Here is an 18,818-nt window from a genome sequence, read left to right as displayed (position 1 = left end):
CGAAATGCTTTTGATCGAAAATAGATCAGTCGTCCAAAGAAAAGTGCAGTCTCTTTATATTTGGGACTATATATATATATGTGAAGAGAATGAATGTAACGGAAATTTTTTTCATTAAAAAAAAAAAACTTATGTAAATTTTCTTTTTTGAAATTTATTTTTAGGATTTGATAAATATAGTTTAAATTGCGTTGAAATAGAGAAATTAAAGTTTTAATAAGCCATGATTTGGATTGGCATGACCCAACTATATATATATATATCTATATGTACCGCATTCCCAGTTGTAATTAACAAATCCAATTTTAATCTGCAGTTCAATCCGTTGTAACGCCCAGAACACACATCGAACTTTCCAGAGATAATCGTTATATCGGGAACATAAAACTGATTACCTCAACGTTTTACGATCTAATTATTTGCAACGTGCTTGCGTTCCTGTTGTCCGATCTCTGTTTTAGCCCTCACTCACGCACCAATTTTTTTTTTTTTTTTTTTTTTTTTTTCAGTAAATTTCCGAGTTATCGTGAAAAAAAACATGCTTAATAATATAGTTATGTAATGAATATATAATTTAATGAAAAAAATAATTCGATAAACAAATAAAAATAAATATAACCAGAGTTTTTCTTTCAAAATAACTAATTTTTATAAAAATTAAAATTCCAAACTGGAAAAATGTATTTTTTAATCATATTAAAAGAAATTTTTTTTAATTTAGAAAAAAAATCTTTTCAACATCTCTTTTTCTCTCAATTTGTACAAACAGTGTACACATTGAGGTGTCTCGATTAAAAAAAAATTGCACCCAATAACTTTCACAATGACGTGGATAAAGCTGGGATTCACTGAACTGTAAAATACACACAGTGCGTGTGAACATGGTGCACAGGTGGAAAATGCGTAACCATATTTTATTGTGCCAACAAACGCAGATAGAGAGAGAGAGAGAGAGAGAGAGAGAGAAATTAGTACCTGTACATTTATTTTCAAGAACTCACAATCAAATTCATGGAAATTTTCACATTCACCTCATATTTCGATAATAATAAATGGATTTATGCCAACATATATTGTGTTGAAAATGATTGTGCATTAAATTTCAAAAAAATTATAAAAAAAATTTTATTTCAAGCTATAAGATTCGAAAAAATAGGCATAAATTATTTTTCTTCAAAGTAGGCGTGTCTAAAATTAGCCACGCCCTGTAGCATTAATTGAGCGTCTATCTCAAAAGGGGGAGTGCCTAATATTAACCACGCTCATTTATAATATTAATTACGTATCCGCCTCAAAATTACGTATCCGTCTAAAAAAAGCCACGCCCATGTAGAATAATAATTGAGTATCCGCCTCAAAGGAGGAGTTTCTAAAAAATAATCACACCCCTTTATAACACTAATACAGCCAATTGAATCAAAATAGGAGTGTCTAAAAAAACCACGCCCACGTAGAATATTAATTTAGTATCCGCCTTAATAAAGGAAGTGTCTGAAATTAACCACACCCCTATATAAAATTAGTTCAGTTGGTAGAATCAAAATGGGAGTGTCTAAAGTTAATTACGCATATGCAGAATATTATTATCGTATCCGCCTCAAAAGGGGAGTGTCTTAAATATACCACGCCCATTTTGAATATTGAGTATCCAACTTCAAAAAGGGGTGTGTCTAAAAATAACTACGCCCATGTAGATAATTAATTAAGTATACGCCTTAAAAAGGGGCGTGTCTGAAATTAACCACACCCCTGTATAAAATTACTTTACTCAGTCGAATCAAAATAGAAGTGTCTAAAGTTAACCACGCCTTTATAGAATATTATTTTCGTATCCGCCTCAAAGGGGAAGTGTCTAAAATAAATCACGCCCATCTACAATTTTAACTAAGTATCTGTCTCAAAAAGAGGACTATCTAAATTAACCACGCCCATGTAAATATTAATTTAATATCCGCCTCAAAAAGGGGAGTGTCTAAAAATAACAACGCCCATTTCAAAAATGTATTGCGCCTAAATTTCGTAAATATATATATATATATTAACAAAAAGTTTCTTTTTTCTTGTTATTGCAGAGTGCAACAGCTCCTGGTGCTAATAACGATGGCCTCACAAAACAACAACTTGAGCTTATTCAACAAATTATGCAACAAACTCAACAACAGCAACAACAAGCTCAACAACATTCGCCAAGTCAACAGCATAATTCAACTTCTTCAAATGGTAATGGGGCAAATCAAAAAAACAATAAATCATCTGTTAAATCGAATAATTCACCTGGAACGATATCTTCATCTGGAAGTGGAAGTCCTAAACCCAAGGTATGGAATCATCAGGTAAGAGTGCTTTCACATTCCAAATATATAATAATGACCTTTATCATTCTAAATTATAGTTTTCTCTCCCTTAAACGTATATATATATATATCTTCTTTGAAATATCAAGTTTTATCATTAGAATTTCTTGTAATTGAAAACTCACACTCTAGTACTACTACTACCTTATACAAACATTGAATGTGAATATTATCTGGGACCCTTTTCTTGATATATCTTTCTCAATTAACCCTGAGGAAGGATGGAGGGGTGTGGTGGTCTCTCCGTCTTTCTAAATCAGCTGAAGTGCAGAAACTAATCAACTTTGATGAAAGGCAAAAGGTTCTTTATCCCATTTTATCAAGTCTGATCATCTTTTCTCAAGCTTGGAAAATCCTTTTCTCAAAAACTTTCTCAACGACTCTCGTGTCGTTTTCTGTCCAAATTGCACAGAGTTACCTTAATCAAATCACGTTTTCATGATGGGTCAAAGTAACATTCCTCAAAGAGTAACATTTATTCAATTGAAGATTTAATAAATTAATGATCTTCTCTTTTTTTTTTATTTTTATATCGATTTTAGAATAAAAATAGTATTTTTTTTAATATTTTCGCTATTTTTTTGATAATTAGAGTTAAGACTTGAAAAAAAAAATTATTAGAATTTATTTTTCCCATTTAAATTTAATGAAGTAGGAAAAAAAAGCTTTTTTTTTTGCAATAAATTCTTTAACCAAAGATCATGTAATGAAGCATCAGAATTGGATAGTTATCGATTCCTTTGCCTTCGCCATTTTCAATTGTACCACAATGAGATGCGGTCCGCACAATACATCCACGCGCGCGGTTACCGCTTTATTAGAGAAGAGCGTCGAACGTCAGCTTCACTGAATACGGCCAATTACGATTGCGTCTGATCAGTAGCCACAACAAAAAATGTAAAAAAAACAGTAAAAGAATTTTTTTTTTACAACAGTTAAAAATTATTGAACAGAAAAAATTAATCAGATAACTAAATCAAGAACTAAAAAATATTGCATTTCAAAAGAAATTATCTAAACGAACACATTTTTTATAAATTAAGAATAGGAGGATGACAAAATATCTAGAAAAAAAAATGGTGAAATTACTGACCGAGAAGAAATTGCTCAAAGGACACAAATCTCTTTTTCACTGATATTCAGCATTTAAAAAAAAAAAAAAAATATATCATTTTCTTTTGCCTTTCTGCAAAACTTCACAGATAAAACGGTCAAAATTATAAAATGGAACCTGACGTCTCAAAAAGAAACGGATGGATGCAAGGAAACGCGGGCAATTAGCAAATCATACGCTCTCATCAGTCAAGGGTCTATAATCCTAAAGAGAGAGAAAGAGAGAGAGAGGGGGGGGGGTGGCACACATCACGAACGCTAAACTTGTGGATTTTCCATCAGCTAAATTCAAAGAGTCGTTTGAAATCGACCGGCTACTACTTCGTTACGAGAGAGACCTTAATGGCTCCTCTAGAAAATGGCTTACACTGACGATCAGAGTTTCTCTCTTTTTTTTCTCTCTCTCTCTCTCTCTCTCTAATGAGATCTCACTTTTGGCTAATAAAAAATCCTAAACGTTCGTTTTATTCGAATTTAACGTTAACTAACGTCATATCGTGAAAAATAAGATTTTGAAAAGTCGATTTCTCATAATTCTCGTCAACTACCGCATCCTGCTCTAGTGAATATTTAGTAACTTTATAGTAACTTAATTTTTACGATAAAGTCACTAAATTTTTACTAGAGCAGGATTTAGGGACTTTATAGTAAAAATTAATTTACTATAAAGTTACTAAATTTTCACTATAGAGCAGGGTGCGATAGTTGACGAGAATTATGAAAAATTACGAGTGGGGACAATGAAAACCAATCATATTTTACTCAGCCAAAATTTCTCAAGGCTATTCTACAATATGTTCTTTACATTGGTAATTTTGAAAATTCCGCCCCAAAAAAAGTGAAATAATAATAATCGTCGAATTTAATTAAGATCAATTCGCTTTGATAAAAAAAAAAAATAATTGTCCTATATCAAGACAAAAAATTAAAGCAATCTTCTTGTTTAAAAATACACATTACTTCTATTTTAATACTGGACAAATTAAAACAAGAAAAGTTTTCCAATTTCAAATAAAACAAAGTCGTAAAATCCTTGAAGATCAATTTGTTTCTAATTTTCTCATTCTCAGAACGGGGTATACAGCAAAGAGAATATAGTATATATAAACGAAAAGGGTAAAAATCAATGGGACGACCTGAATCCTTCTTATGGTTGAACAAAAGCCGGCAAATTGAATGCAGGAAGCCTCGATGTCGGGTACAATAAGTGAGCGTAGAGTATAGTATAGAATACCGGAAATATGTATATATATATATATATATACGTAACAGTCAAGAGTTTCAGGAAACAATACGCAATTTCATATGAATACAAGTATGGAAATAAGAATTACGGCCGGTCGTTATCATAGAAGTAACAAACACTCGGGGTCCAGAATACGATCTTGTGTTATAGTCGTTTACACTATCCGTAAGTTTATGTCATTGGTCGCGAGCAAGTATCCACTTCCTCTCACCCCTTTATCCATATACCACCTCCCCCCCTCTCTCTCTCTCATCCCCTCGGTTAGACACGACGATAGTTTCATCGCGAAACTACTATACTACTACTACCTACACGTTCACATCTGTTGCCTTTCCCATTATACTGTATATATACCAGACCATTTCCAGCACGGTAAACTCAAGAGTACTTTCAATACCCTCCCCACCCCTTATTCTAGTCTTCTGTTGGAAAGAGAGAGAGAGAGAGAGAGAGAGAGAGAGAGAGAGAGAGAGAGAGAGAGAGAGAGAGAGAGAGATCCAAGCAACCAACAACAAGAACCATTTCAAATAGTGTACCATACCGACCCGGAAACACCTCCTTGTAGTCGCGTCTCATAATAAAATCTCTTTTCTGGCACAAACGTCGTCATTCATTCCTGAATGTGACGCCCGCGCTGTCCAAGTTTGCCTCTCTGAACTTCATTGCTTTTCTTTGCGTATTTCAATTCATTTTTACAACTAAAATTGTACTGACCTACTCTAAAAAGACAGAAAAAGGGAAAGAGAAAAAAAATTAGAGAGAGCGGCATGACTTCAAAAAATGCAACAAGCTTAGTCCAGACATATCACAGAAAAAAAGGTGGGTAAAAAGTTGTAAAGATAGATGATAAAAGTCGTTATGATACAGGGTAAAGGATAAATTTGTGATGAATAAAAATGTTACTAAAATATTACTAGAAAAATGGATGTCATATTTGAGTAAACTGTCTAATTTTAATAAAAATATTAGTAATTTTACACTTAACTTATTAAATCCACAAATTTTATATAAATAAGTAATTGCACGTGGAAATATTTTTCCTAAAATTATTGTCTATGGATAAAAATATCTTTGACTAATACAACTGACAGCTGACGACAGTGCGTAAATAATAAGAACTGGGAAATTACAACTCAACGTCTGTATTGTTGCACGAAAGCAGAGTTGGGTAGTAACTGAATTTTTTGTGCATATTAGACTGTGTCAGTTCATCGAGATATTTCGAGTTCAAGATATGACGTCAGAGGTCTGGAGGGACAATAAACAGACGACACAATGTTATTCTTACGTGGAAGAAAATTTGTTTCCACTTTCATCAATTTTATTCATACTTTAAACACGAAAAACGCTTGTTGACATATAATAAAATTAAAATGTGTGTTGATAACACAGGCCTGCATGGTTTTTTTATTTTTGATATTGAAGTCGTTCCCTATGTAATTTTGTGCGCTGAACACGATCCCGTGTCCCAAAATGGCCCAGCACGTCAGAATTTTGAGAAAAGGGGGGGTTAAAGAGCCCAAAAACCGTGTTTTTGGGGGTTTTCAAGAATTTTTTTCTCCTTTACCTGACGTGCTAGAAACTTCTACTAGGTCTTAAATTAAAGCTTAAAGCGTGCACTTTAAGAACCATATGCGCATGTCAAAAAAAATTTAAGGGATTTTTAGAAAAGTGGGGGTAAAGGGCACCAAAAAAAATTTTTTTCACCCTAAAAACGTGTTTTTTTATTTTTTTACCCCCACTTTTCTCAAAATCCTGTCGTTTTAGGCCATTTTGGAACCCGGGATCGTGTTCAGCGCACAAAAATACATAAAAAACCACTCTGATATAAAGTATTTAAAAAAAATTTTTTGGGGCTCTTTCCCCCCACTTTTCTCAAAATCCCTTAAGTTTTTTTTTACTTGCGCATATGGGTTTTAAAGTGCACACTCCACACTCCAGGCCTCTGACGTCATATCTTGAACTCGAAATATCTCGATGAACTGACACAGTCTAATATGCACAAAAAATTCAGTTACTACCCAACTCTGCTTTCGTGCAACAATACAGACGTTGAGTTGTAATTTCCCAGTTCTAATTATTTACGTACTGTCGTCAGCTGTCAGTTGTATTAGTCAAAGATATTTTTATTAATAGACAATAATTATAGGCAAAATATTTCCACGTGCAATTACTTATTTATATAAAATTTGTGGATTTAATAAGTTTAGTGTAAAATTACTAATATTTTTTTATTAAAATTAGACAGTTTACTCAAATATGACATCCATTTTTCTAGTAATATTTTAGTAACATTTTTATCCATCACAAATTTATCCTTTACCCTGTATCCTAATGACTTTTATCCTCTATCTATACAACTTTTTACCCACCTTTTTTTCTGTGAGTGATTATTAATTAAAATATAAAAAATACTAGTATTTCGTCATTTTTTAATTATTATTATGACCGGGATCAGGCAATTTCAAATTTGGAATTTCAATATCAATCAATATCTTTCTCTTTGTTTATACCTATTATTAATTTCACTTTGCCGAAGTTCAATAGAAAGTATTCCAACTTGCGCTGAGCAACCGAACATTGCCTCGAATTTTGGTCGACCTATTCCTAAACAGAATGACAATGATATTTTTTTAAATTTTTAATTTTTAATATTATTTTTAATTTTCTTTTTTTTGGAACGCCTCGAGTGAAATGGTTAATAACATATACACATACATCATAAACTAATAAAATTATTATAGAGGTGTCACGACTTTTCCAAATGTCGTCAAACCGGAAGGACAGTATTTATGCAATTGTGGTGTAATACAGGATTTATATTAAAAAAACAATCAGTAATCAGTTAACAATAATTTGGATTTAGTTTAATCAAAAAAAAAAAAAAAAAAACCACAATCTATGCACTTAATTGTATACATAAGGCTGTGTCACTTGTGACGTTAGAATCGATTCTAGATGTGACGTCAGATAGCTGGAGGGAAAACAAACAAACGACACAATGTTATTCTTAAAATGTTTCCAGTTTTATTAATTTTACTCATAATTTGAAAATGGAAAACGCTTGTTGACATGAAGTAAAAATAAATAGTGTTATGTTAATTAAATTAATGTAATTAATGTATTTAATCCAATTGCATTTGGTGAAATCTCTGAATTTGTAATTAAATATATAACTTTTTAGGTTATGGGTGTTTGTTTACTGACGAAATCTTTTACTGCTAAGGTAATTCCCACTTAAAATATATCTTTTTTTTTAATAACATGCCTACTGAATATTTAATAATGCTGTTAAATTGTAAAACTAGCTTAGTAAACAAACACCCCTAACCTCAAAATTTATATTTAGTCACGAATTCAAAAAATCTACCAATTCAATTGAAGCAAATATATAACAAAGTTAATTATCAACACACATTTTATTTTCATTATATGTCAACAACCGTCTTCCATGTTTAAAATATGAGTAAAAATTGATAAAAGCTTATTTTTCCCCATAAGAATAATATTGTGTCGTCTGTTTATTTTCCCTCCAGCTATCTGACGTCATACTCGAACTCAAAATATCTGGATGAAGTGACACAGCTTAATTCTGTTCTTTTGGTTGGTATTCATTGTCGCCATTTGTCATAATTCTCGTCAACTACCGCACCCTGCTCTAGTAATATTTTAGTGACTTTCTTGTTAAAATTAAAAGTTACCAAATTTTTACAAGAGCAGGGTGCGGTAGTTGACGAGAATTATGACAAATGGCGAGTGGGGATATTGGATACCAACCATTCGGTTTGATGACATTTTAAAAAAGTCGTGACACTTTTACAATAATTTTATTACTTTATCGCATATGCATTTATGCAATTGAATGTACCTCTAATATTCACAATTTCTATGACCTAAAAAAAAAAATTTTATAGTTCACAAATTCTAAAACTTTATTAAAATTAAAAATATAATTTTTTTTTTTTTTAAATAACAAAATGAAAGTGTAAACAAAGTTTGGAAGCCATATAATATAAGCGCGCACTAGTGGAGAAGAAATTGAGTTGCAATTCATGTCTCGTTTTGGATAAATTTTCCTGAGGGTTTAAATTGAAGGTGGATGGGAAAGAAGAGCAGGGAAGCCGAGCAGCTATCCAACAGCATTAATTAAACGTTGCGAGTACACGTCGCCTGTATTCGCCACGGTAGGTTTAGCTAACCTTTTACCTCCTTCCCATTCTCTCTCACTCTCTCACACACTCGACTATCTCTTTTCCATGTTCAGTATACGTCCTCTCGGGGGCTCTCGCTTAGCGCCCTCTCACCATTTCTGCACCTAACTTCATTACGTTAATGGCATAATAACCACTGTGGACGGTGAAGAGCTTATGCACCGAAACGTCGATGTTCCTAAACAGAGCAAGAAGTAGGAGGTTGGAAACTGTATGAGAAAGAGAGAGAGAGAGGATGAGAGAATCGATCGATTCCACATTAATATGTATGAGATCTTTACTCGAAGTTACAGAGTGCTCTGTGCTGGCCCTCGAAACGTACCTTCAGACTGCCGCAAAATACTCTCAGGAATCATCGTGATTGGTGAACCCAAGATAGCAGAGAAAGAGAGAGAGAGAGAAACTGAGTTTCGAGATTTATCGAGAGCTTCGTTCATTCTACAAAAACGTTGCTTTTTCCACTTGAATTAAGATTTCAAAATATCCACCTTCTTCTATTTCTTTACATTTCTTCTCCTTTGAGTTAATGGATTTCTTTGCTAATGTCAATTTTTACTCTACTTTTTATTTATATATATTTTTTATTTTCAATTGTTTTTGAATAATATTAATAATCAACATTTGTATTGATTTTAAGGTTAGGATTCATTGTTTTTAGAGTATTAAAAAATTATTAGCTAATAGTTTCATTTTTTTGTTTCTATTTTTGTATTTCTTTTTATTTTTCAATTATATTTTATTTTTTTGTTACCATTTTTGTTTTTCTTTCGAACTTTTCTTTATTTTCAATTGTTTTGATTTTTTTTCATGGTCAACTACCGCACCCTGCTTTAGTGAAAATTTAGTGACTTTATAGTAACATTTAATTTTTGACAATAAATTTTGGTTTCCATTGTCCCCACTCGCCAAAATCCCTACTCGCCTTTTGTGTCATAATTCTCTTCAACTACCGCACCCTGCTCTAGTAAAAATTTAGTGACTTTATTGTTAAAATTAAAAGTTACTAAATTTTTACTAGAGCAGGGTGCGGTAGTTGAGGGAAATTAAAAGTTACTATAAAATTACTAAATTTTCACTAGAGCAGGGTGCGGTAGTTGACGAGAATTATGACAAATGGCGAGTGGGGACCAACATTTATAGTAAAAATAAAGTTACTATAAAATTACTAAATTTGCACTAGTACAGGGTGCGGTAGTTACCGTAACAAATCCATATAACATACATCAAGTATGTTACCTACCCATCCCTATCTGTTTTTCGATATAAAATTCACTATTAAGCTGCATCTACAACACCTTTTTTTGCTTCTTGAATAGATAATAATCGAAAGTCTTTTAAGGTTAGAGTAATATGTACGAAAAAAATATAATCCAAATTTATTGTTTATATAAAAATTTAAATTTTTATAACAAGCTAAAGCTGCGATCGTTCAAACGTAGAATGATTACTCTAAAAATAAATTTACTCAACTATATTTAATTCAAAAAGATAACAATTCAACTAAACATGGTAATTTTGTAATAAAATTTGGAAAGCAAAAATAATAAATTTGAAAAATAAAATTGGAAATCTAATTTCTAAGGATTAAAAAAATATAAACAAAAAAAATGTAGAAAAATATAATTTTTAAAAATGTAAAAATAAAAAAATTAAAACAAATTTATTATCGATACATATACTTTTTTTTATATAAAGTTGATAAAATATTGACAATCTTGACTTCATTTCCATATTTCCCATTCGGATTTGAGATTGGAAACGATGTTCTTTCATTTCCTGCCTTCTATATATATATATAAATTTTCAACTTGTAGCAGTAGACCAAAATAGAAAAAATTAAGAATGCAAAACACACATTCAGTGAGAAGAAAAATAATACTTCATTCAAGCTCCATTTAACAATTTACTAATGACCCTCATGAGAGTGTGCCACCTTTACCAATAAAAAAGTTACCATAAAATGAGATTTTAAGCACCGCGGGGGGGGAGGGTAGAGTTTGCTCTAATTATTTCTAATTGTCGAGATAATTGAGGGTAAGATTCCCTTCTTTTTTTTTGGAGTGGGTTTTTTTTATCAACTCCAAATTATGATTTTTGTACGACTTTAATTCTTTTGCTAAGGAAAAAAATTCATTAATTTTAAATTAATAAATTACAATATAAAAAAATAAATAATAATAAAATAATAACAAATATAAAAAAATAATTATAAATTAAAAGAATAACAAATATAAAAAAATAAATATAAATTAAAAGAATAAAAGAATAAAAGAAAATTAAAAATATATTTAAAAAAACATTTGGGAAAAATTGAATTTAATAAAAAAAAAAATTTAACGAAAAAAATGTCCCTTTTAATATTGGAGACAAGGTATATAAAAAAAATGACATAGAATTTATAGCGAGAAAGAAGAAAACGAAAAAGAAAAAATTTAAAGACTATCTCACATTAATATTCATTGAGCCTCAGGGGGATTGAACTTATATCGAGTACTACTAGACGAAGGAAAGTTTATCCGCCCTATGTGAATACCAAATTTCTAAATAAACACGAAGCATACTACAACATTTAGAATAATTAACAAAGTAGCGAATTGTTCAAATGCCCCACAGTTATTTCTAATTTGACATTCGTTAAATTCGAATAGCTCATATTATATAGCATATGAATTTACATCATTCATATAATTAATTATATTAATTAATTTATAAATTATAATTCATGTCAAAGTCGACAATAAATATTTAAATAGCGTCCAAAGCAAATATTCTATATGAAGACCCTTTTATATATATATTAATAATGTCCACTAAATGAAAGTATTTTCATACTAGATGATGAATAATTTTTATTTTCTAAATATAAAAATATTTTTTATTTAGAATTTTATTTTAATTTAGAAATAATTAATATTAAATTTAAAAAAAAATTTTTGAATTAAATATTAAAATTTATCTTACTTAAAATTAATATTGTCAGTTATAACAATAGTTATATGCAAATAATAATTTTTTTCAATTTAAAGAATTTAATTTCATTTGAAAAAATTTAATTTAATTTTCTTTTAATTAATTAAATAAATAAATTTAAATTAATTTTAAAATAAATATTTATTTATTTAAATGTAGAAACATAATATTATGAAAATAAAAAAAAAATTAATAAAAACATATTTGAATAGGTAATTAAAAATAAAATCCGGATACAAATTTACTAAAATGGCACAAAACGGTTTCCATGACCTATTAAGCTATATATATATTTAAGTAATTTGCATTTTTGCCAGTTTAAATCCCCAACGAGAGAAAAAAAAAGTACCAAACGGCAAGTCAGGAAGCAAAAGATATGGCCCTTTAAAAATTACGAAAGCTTTAACGTATATGCGATTCTTTCAAAACAAAATTCTACCCCCAGGAGTGTAGCAAAGGTTCAAAAAATTTTGTACTGAATTTTTTTTATTCAAAAAAATAAAATAATAATAAAATATTTATTTCGATTAAATTTAATATTCAAATATAATAAATAAAATAATTTTAGGTACTATTAAAATTTAAGCAAATAAAATTTAAGCCATTCTTAAATGTATAATTAAATTAAATTTTTCTCTTTTTTAGAAATATACAGTTTTTCTTTTTTTTTTAATTTAACAAATTTTTAGGCTATTTTTTCTCTACCAATTTTTTCCATTTAATATCAAAAAATTTTCAAAATATGTTATTTAAAAAAAAAACTTGAATTAAAAGAAAATTTAATTAAAAAAATATAATTTAAAAATAATTTAATAAAAAAAAATATAAAAATAATTTTTCTTCAATGAGGTTCTAAAAGCTACATTTTTCCAAACAAGACAAACGTCGTCCCTGAAATTCGACAGAGAACAAAAATTAAAGAAAAGGAAGAGAATAGGAAAAAGTAATAACAATGGAAAAAAAAAAAAAAAAACCAAAAGCGGCTGACAGCTGCCGGTTCCGCATTCGCGTGCCCATAAAAATCTAAACATCGACATTTTTCAAAGTCCTGTTTTTAACGTACATATAATATCATAGACCAACGTACATGAATTTTGTCGTTGCGTTATGATTGGTGTAAAAATGGGGAATTTTATTCCCGGAAATTCATTTCATTGGTCGACAGTTTTTGATGCTCATCTTAAAGATTCGCTGGGGGTCCTCGTGTCAAGGGGGGGTCCATCCCCCATTTTTCAAAGCTTCGTCACGAGGCAAGAGTGGTGGTCGTCGCATTATTAAAAAAAAAAAAAAAATACCATCTCGTTTGACCAGTATCACTGTGAGAAGATTCGTTTTTCGTCACCACCACCGCATCACCTTTTGGTCAATGTGAACCTGTTTTCTTTGGGGCCCCCCTGCGAAGGGTTATTTAAACGACGATGGATATTGTCATATAGACAAGTCACGTGATACACGGCAGCCATTGTCATTTGGAATATTGTTAACGAGTTGTTTCTTTTCATTTTTTTTTGACCCTTTTATTTTTTTAAAAATACAATTTTCTTAACAAAATTTTTATTATCTGATTTTGACAAATTATATACAGAATTTTTTTCAATTTAATTAAATTTTTGAAACTTTAATTTTTTTTTATTATTTACAGTCTACAATGTTTGTATTACAATCGCGGCAGTGTTTTACGGAAGTTCCAAACGAGGATCCACAAAATGGAAAGTTTTTCATACTAGATGATGAATAATTTTTATTTCATAAATAAGATCCACAAAATGGAAAGTGTTTCATACTAGATAATGAATAATTTTTATTTTATAATTACAAAAATATTTTTTATTAATAATTTTTTTTATCATTAATATTTGAGAAGTTAAAAAAAATTAGGTTTGTCAATTCACAAAACTAACCTAACCTTACTTTTTTGCTATTTATTTCCCGCAGAATTATTGATTTTTAGCCTAGCGAATAAAATAACAGTTTTTTAGCCCTAGGGAATAAAATGACATTAGCCCTATGAAATAGAATTTAATATTCTTCAATTTTGCAATAAACTTTTTTTTTGGTTCGATTTTTCATATTTGGGATTTAAAGGACTTTATATATATATATATGCGATGGTATAGAATCTTTATGGACACTGTGAAGGACGAGTTGATTGTTAACACAAGACGTAATTGGAAAATACTTGGCGCGCCTGGTTACTGGGAAACGATTCAAAAGGGGATGAGCGACCACCTAAAACCAATTCGCTCATATTTGTTTGCGATACTCTGAAGCTATGGCAAGAATCCACTATCCCAGAGGCATAATCCCTTCGGTATAAACTTGCTTGTCCTCTCGCGTTTTACTATATCTGCAAAGCTTTCTCCCCCCCCTCTCACTCTCTCTCTTTCTATCGACAATTCGAACTGAATACATTCTCTCGAATCATTCCGAAAATTCTGTGAGCAATATTAATAATTTAACTTTCATATATAAACCAGCGACAGGCAATTAGTTTTCTTTTTTTTGATTAAATAATATCACTTCTATTCGTTATTTTAATGAAACAATTTTTAATCGAGCTAAAACAATCATAAACATAACCTATAATTTTTCTATACTCATAAGGTTTTTTTTATACCGTGCTACATTAGGCCCAAAGTACATTGAAATCGTAAAATGAAAACTGTAACATAAGGCAGAAAAGGATAGAAGATCTATTCTTTCCTCTTGCATACTTAAGCTGCTTCTACAATAACATTTTTTTATGGTTCGTTTGCATTGTCTCCACTTGCCATTTGTCATAATTCTCGTCAACTACCGCACCCTGCTCTAGTAAAAATTTAGTGATTTTTATTGTTAAAATTAAAAGTTACTAAATTTTAACTAGAGCAGGGTGCGGTAGTTGAGGGAAATTAAAAGTTACTACAAAATTACTAACTTTTTACTAGAGCAGGGAGCGGTAGTTGACGAGAATTATGACAAATGGCGAGTGGGGACAATGGAAACCAACCTTTATAGTAAAAATTTAGTTACTATAAAATTACTAAATTGTCACTAGTAAAGGGTGCGGTAGTTACCGTAACAAATCCATATAACATACATGAAGTATGTTACCTACCCATCCCTATCTGTTTTTCGATATAAAATTCACTATTAAGCTGCATCTACAACACCTTTTTTTGCTTCATTCCATAACCTATGTAAGCAGTTCAAGATCCGAATTGTGAAACCTTCATTAGATGAAACTTCCCCTACTTTTTTCCCCTCTCTAAGGGCTAACGCATAATAGTTTCGCAAAAATAGTTCACAAAAGAGATAGAAAGAAACAAAAATATATCATTGTCCTCTTCTAACCTATACTCTTTATGTTCGCTAACGAATTTCATGAATTGTGTATTGGCCCTAATATTTGTTTGACAAATTAATCACAAGATAGAAAAAAAAACAGAAACATATCTCTTTTCTTTCTTATCCTATACTTTTCGTTCGTAAATAAGTTTTTCTTTGTTATTTCGCCAAATAAACAAAAACTTTAAATATTGTTTTGCAACGAAATATGAGGAAAATTTATAAGGAAAATGTCAGAATTGTGAAACGTCTATTCTTCTTGAATCTCCTCTCTCTCTCTCATTCTAGTCTTATACTTTCGGTGAGAATAAGGTTCTTGCTGAGAGGAACTGCCAATTAGTTCCTTCTCTACTTTGAACAACGAGAGATGCGAGTTAGTCGCTATCGGATGTCGGTATTCACTTTCAAGAGTATTCGGCGCGCTTTGTGTTCGCCCACGTGCGACTCTCCTTTCAAGCACCGTTGCACATTAATTCCATACTCTCGCTAAGATCGTATTTAATAACGAGTTAGCCGAGCAAATTCTATTATATTATGCCTTATATCTTGCACTCACACTTACAAAGAAGAAATTAAATATTTCGATGGACCTTTCACGCAGGAAAAAGTTTGCAATATAAAATTTTTTTTTTTAATTTTTAATCACGAAGGAAAGTTAAAATTTTTTTTTAATATCACATCGAGTATTTTTTGAGGTTATGTTACATCTTGAGTTATTTAATTTGCAATAGACTTTTTGTTTTGATTGACATTTGGAATTCTAAAATTAAAAAAAAAGTCTCCAATAAATTACCATGTAAATTTAATTTCCTCTTTTTTTTGTTTCATTAAATTTTTTTAATACTGACGAATTTAGGACACTTGTCACGAGATACTATATACAGTCATTTTGAGTGGCGTTGGGGGTCGAGCGCATTATTAGATTTATCCTTTCGAACTTGTTGAACGGGTTGTCTGAATGATCGCATCCCTCAACGAGAAACCTCTACGCGGTGCCACACACGTAACCTGTTTATTCCCCGGGGGATCGAAATTCGAGGAGGGTCCCCTATGAAAAGTATTTTCTTTTATTTCTGTCTCACTCTCTTTTACAATGAATTCGTCTTTTTAGAACGAATTTTTAATTTCAATTGTCCTTTTAATTTTTAAACTCTAATTTTATTTTTTTTAAATTTAATTTCTAATTTATTTTTTCCAGTCTGCAATGTTTGTATTACTATCGGTGTTACGGAAGTTCCAAACGAGGAACCACTAAATGAAAGTATTTTCATACTAGATGATGAATAATTTTTATTTCATAAATAAGATCCACAAAATGGAAAGTGTTTCATACTAGATAATGAATAATTTTTATTTAAAAAATACAAAAGTATTTATTAATAATAATTTTTTACCATTAATATTTGAGAAGATAAAAAAAATTTAAGTTTGTCAATTTACAAAACTAACCTAACTTTTTTGCTATTTATTTTCCTGAATTGTCAATAATAATTAACGAGAAGTAAAAATTAAAAAAGAAAAAGTTTTAATTTCAATTGTCCTTTTAATTTTTAAACTCTAATTTTATTTTTTTTTAAATTTAATTATTATTTTTTAAAATTTAATTTCTAATTTATTTTTTCCAGTCCGCAATGTTTGTATTACTATCGGTGTTACGGAAGTTCCAAACGAGGATCCACTAAATGAAAGTATTTTCATGATGAATAATTTTTATTTCATAAATAAGATCCACAAAATGGAAAGTGTTTCATACTAGATAATGAATAATTTTTATTTTAAAAATACAAAAGTAATTATTAATAATAATTTTTTATCATTAATATTTGAGAAGTTAAAAAAAAATTTAAGTTTGTCAATTTACAAAACTAACCTAACTTTTTTGCTATATTTATTTTCCTGAATTGTCAATAATTAACGAGAAGTAAAAATTTTATTTTCTGTACATATATAATTTTAATGAAAATAATTTATTTTTATTTAGTATTTTACTTTTTAAAAAGAATTAATTAATTTGGTAAATTCTGTTTCTTGTTAATATTATTTTTAATTACTTTTTTTTTTTGAATAAACTTCCGTCTTTTTAAATTACGGCAAAATGGTGTAGATTCAACGATGATGCTTTTCATTTTTCTCAGGGTAAAAAGTCGAGTCAATCGATTTTCCGATTCTTCGATTAACTTCAATTAAGTTTGGCCTGAAAAAAAAACCACAATGAAATGGATCTGAAGCTCCAGAAGGCGTGTAAAATAAAATTACGAGAATAAAAGAGATTTACCACTCGATTGAGTTTTGTACGAAAAACCGCTAAATATATATATATATATATATATATATATAAATACAAAATTTACTAAACTTATTATCTAAATAATAATTTTCTATAAAATAGTAATAATTTTACTTAATTTTAATAATAAGTAAAAATTTTCAAATTCTGAATTTTTATTATATAATTTTTTTCATTTTATTTTTTTTTTTTGAAACGATAAACTTAGGGGTATATTTTGATCGCGATCAGAAAAGTGGCACGCATACTATACTCAATTCATTCAGCAATTCAGTCGTTTCAATCGGGATGAGAAATTCGCTTTGCAATACACCAATGCAAAGGTTTCTTGCTTCTTTTTTTACGAAGCAAAGCTTTGAACATTTTTCACTCGCACCTCATCCTCTTCCTAGTTCGAAAAATGTGATTGAAAGGTCAAAGTATGTCAATGCGTTTCTTCTGTTTTTTTCCAATAGAGATTTTCCAGGCTTTTGGGCCTTTTGAAAATAAAAAAAAAAACCCCTTTCTACGATTATTTCACCCAGTTTTTCAACCAGCTCATCAATAGCCAACATGCTATCAATAGTTGTTAGAAATGTAGGTCGTGTTACTAATACATATGTACAAAATTGGATAAATAATCTTTTAAACTACTTTTTTTTAAATAATTTTTTTAAAATTTAATTCAATTAAATAATTTTTAAATAAATAATTTTTAAAAGATTTTTTTAAATTTATGATTAGTCGCATATTTTATCGAAAAAAATGTTTTCTATCTATTATTAGTTATTTTATTTGTAAATCTTCATTATACATTTATATGGTCAATACATAAATATGTGCATAAAATGTTGAATATTTTAATATCTATATACATTTTGTTGGGGGGGAAAAAAAATTGATTTAAAACCTATGTGGACTTATTAAAATTCAAAGTGTAGAAAATGAAAACCACTTTTATCTTCAAGTCTAAAAATTCGAATGGCTTTAATATTTTTGCAATTCTATCGGATTTCTCTATGGAATGATAACTGCGTACGATGCGCGGATGCATTCGATTTTCATTCGTGAAAATGTATATATATATATTCTCCAGAGAATTCAAGCTGAAAATCCATTAAATTAACTGTTTTGCCGATCGGAAATGAATTCCTCCTTCCATTATTTATATCTAAAAACTTTATTCAGTTGAAAACATACCAAGACACAAAAAAAGAAGTTAATCGAACATAACCTCAAAATTTAGGTCAAGTAGCAAACGTAACCACAAAATTTAGCTTAAAGAAAAACCCTAACCTCAAAATCAAAACCTAAATATAATAATCATAACG

The 18,818-nt window shown here is 29.6% G+C and overlaps 1 protein-coding gene across 3 annotated transcripts in view; it reads left to right on the top strand.

Annotated features, from left to right (window-relative positions):
* Nucleotides 1-18,818, top strand: part of LOC127284870 (uncharacterized) — a 431,539-nt gene that overhangs the window by 372,976 nt on the left and 39,745 nt on the right. For all 3 annotated transcript variants that reach the window (XM_051310567.1, XM_051310568.1, XM_051310569.1), the window contains one exon: nucleotides 2,073-2,333. In XM_051310567.1, coding sequence (XP_051166524.1) covers nucleotides 2,073-2,333 — 261 coding nt within the window. The remainder of the gene's footprint in view (nucleotides 1-2,072; nucleotides 2,334-18,818) is intronic.

The sequence above is a fragment of the Leptopilina boulardi genome, unplaced genomic scaffold, assembly GCF_019393585.1.
Source record: "Leptopilina boulardi isolate dan_hultmark-lab unplaced genomic scaffold, ZJU_Lbou_2.1 LbouV2_327, whole genome shotgun sequence".
Classification (NCBI taxonomy): Eukaryota; Metazoa; Arthropoda; class Insecta; order Hymenoptera; family Figitidae; genus Leptopilina; species Leptopilina boulardi.
Note: the sequence above shows the minus strand (reverse complement) of the source record. Positions and strands in the feature narration are given on the sequence as shown.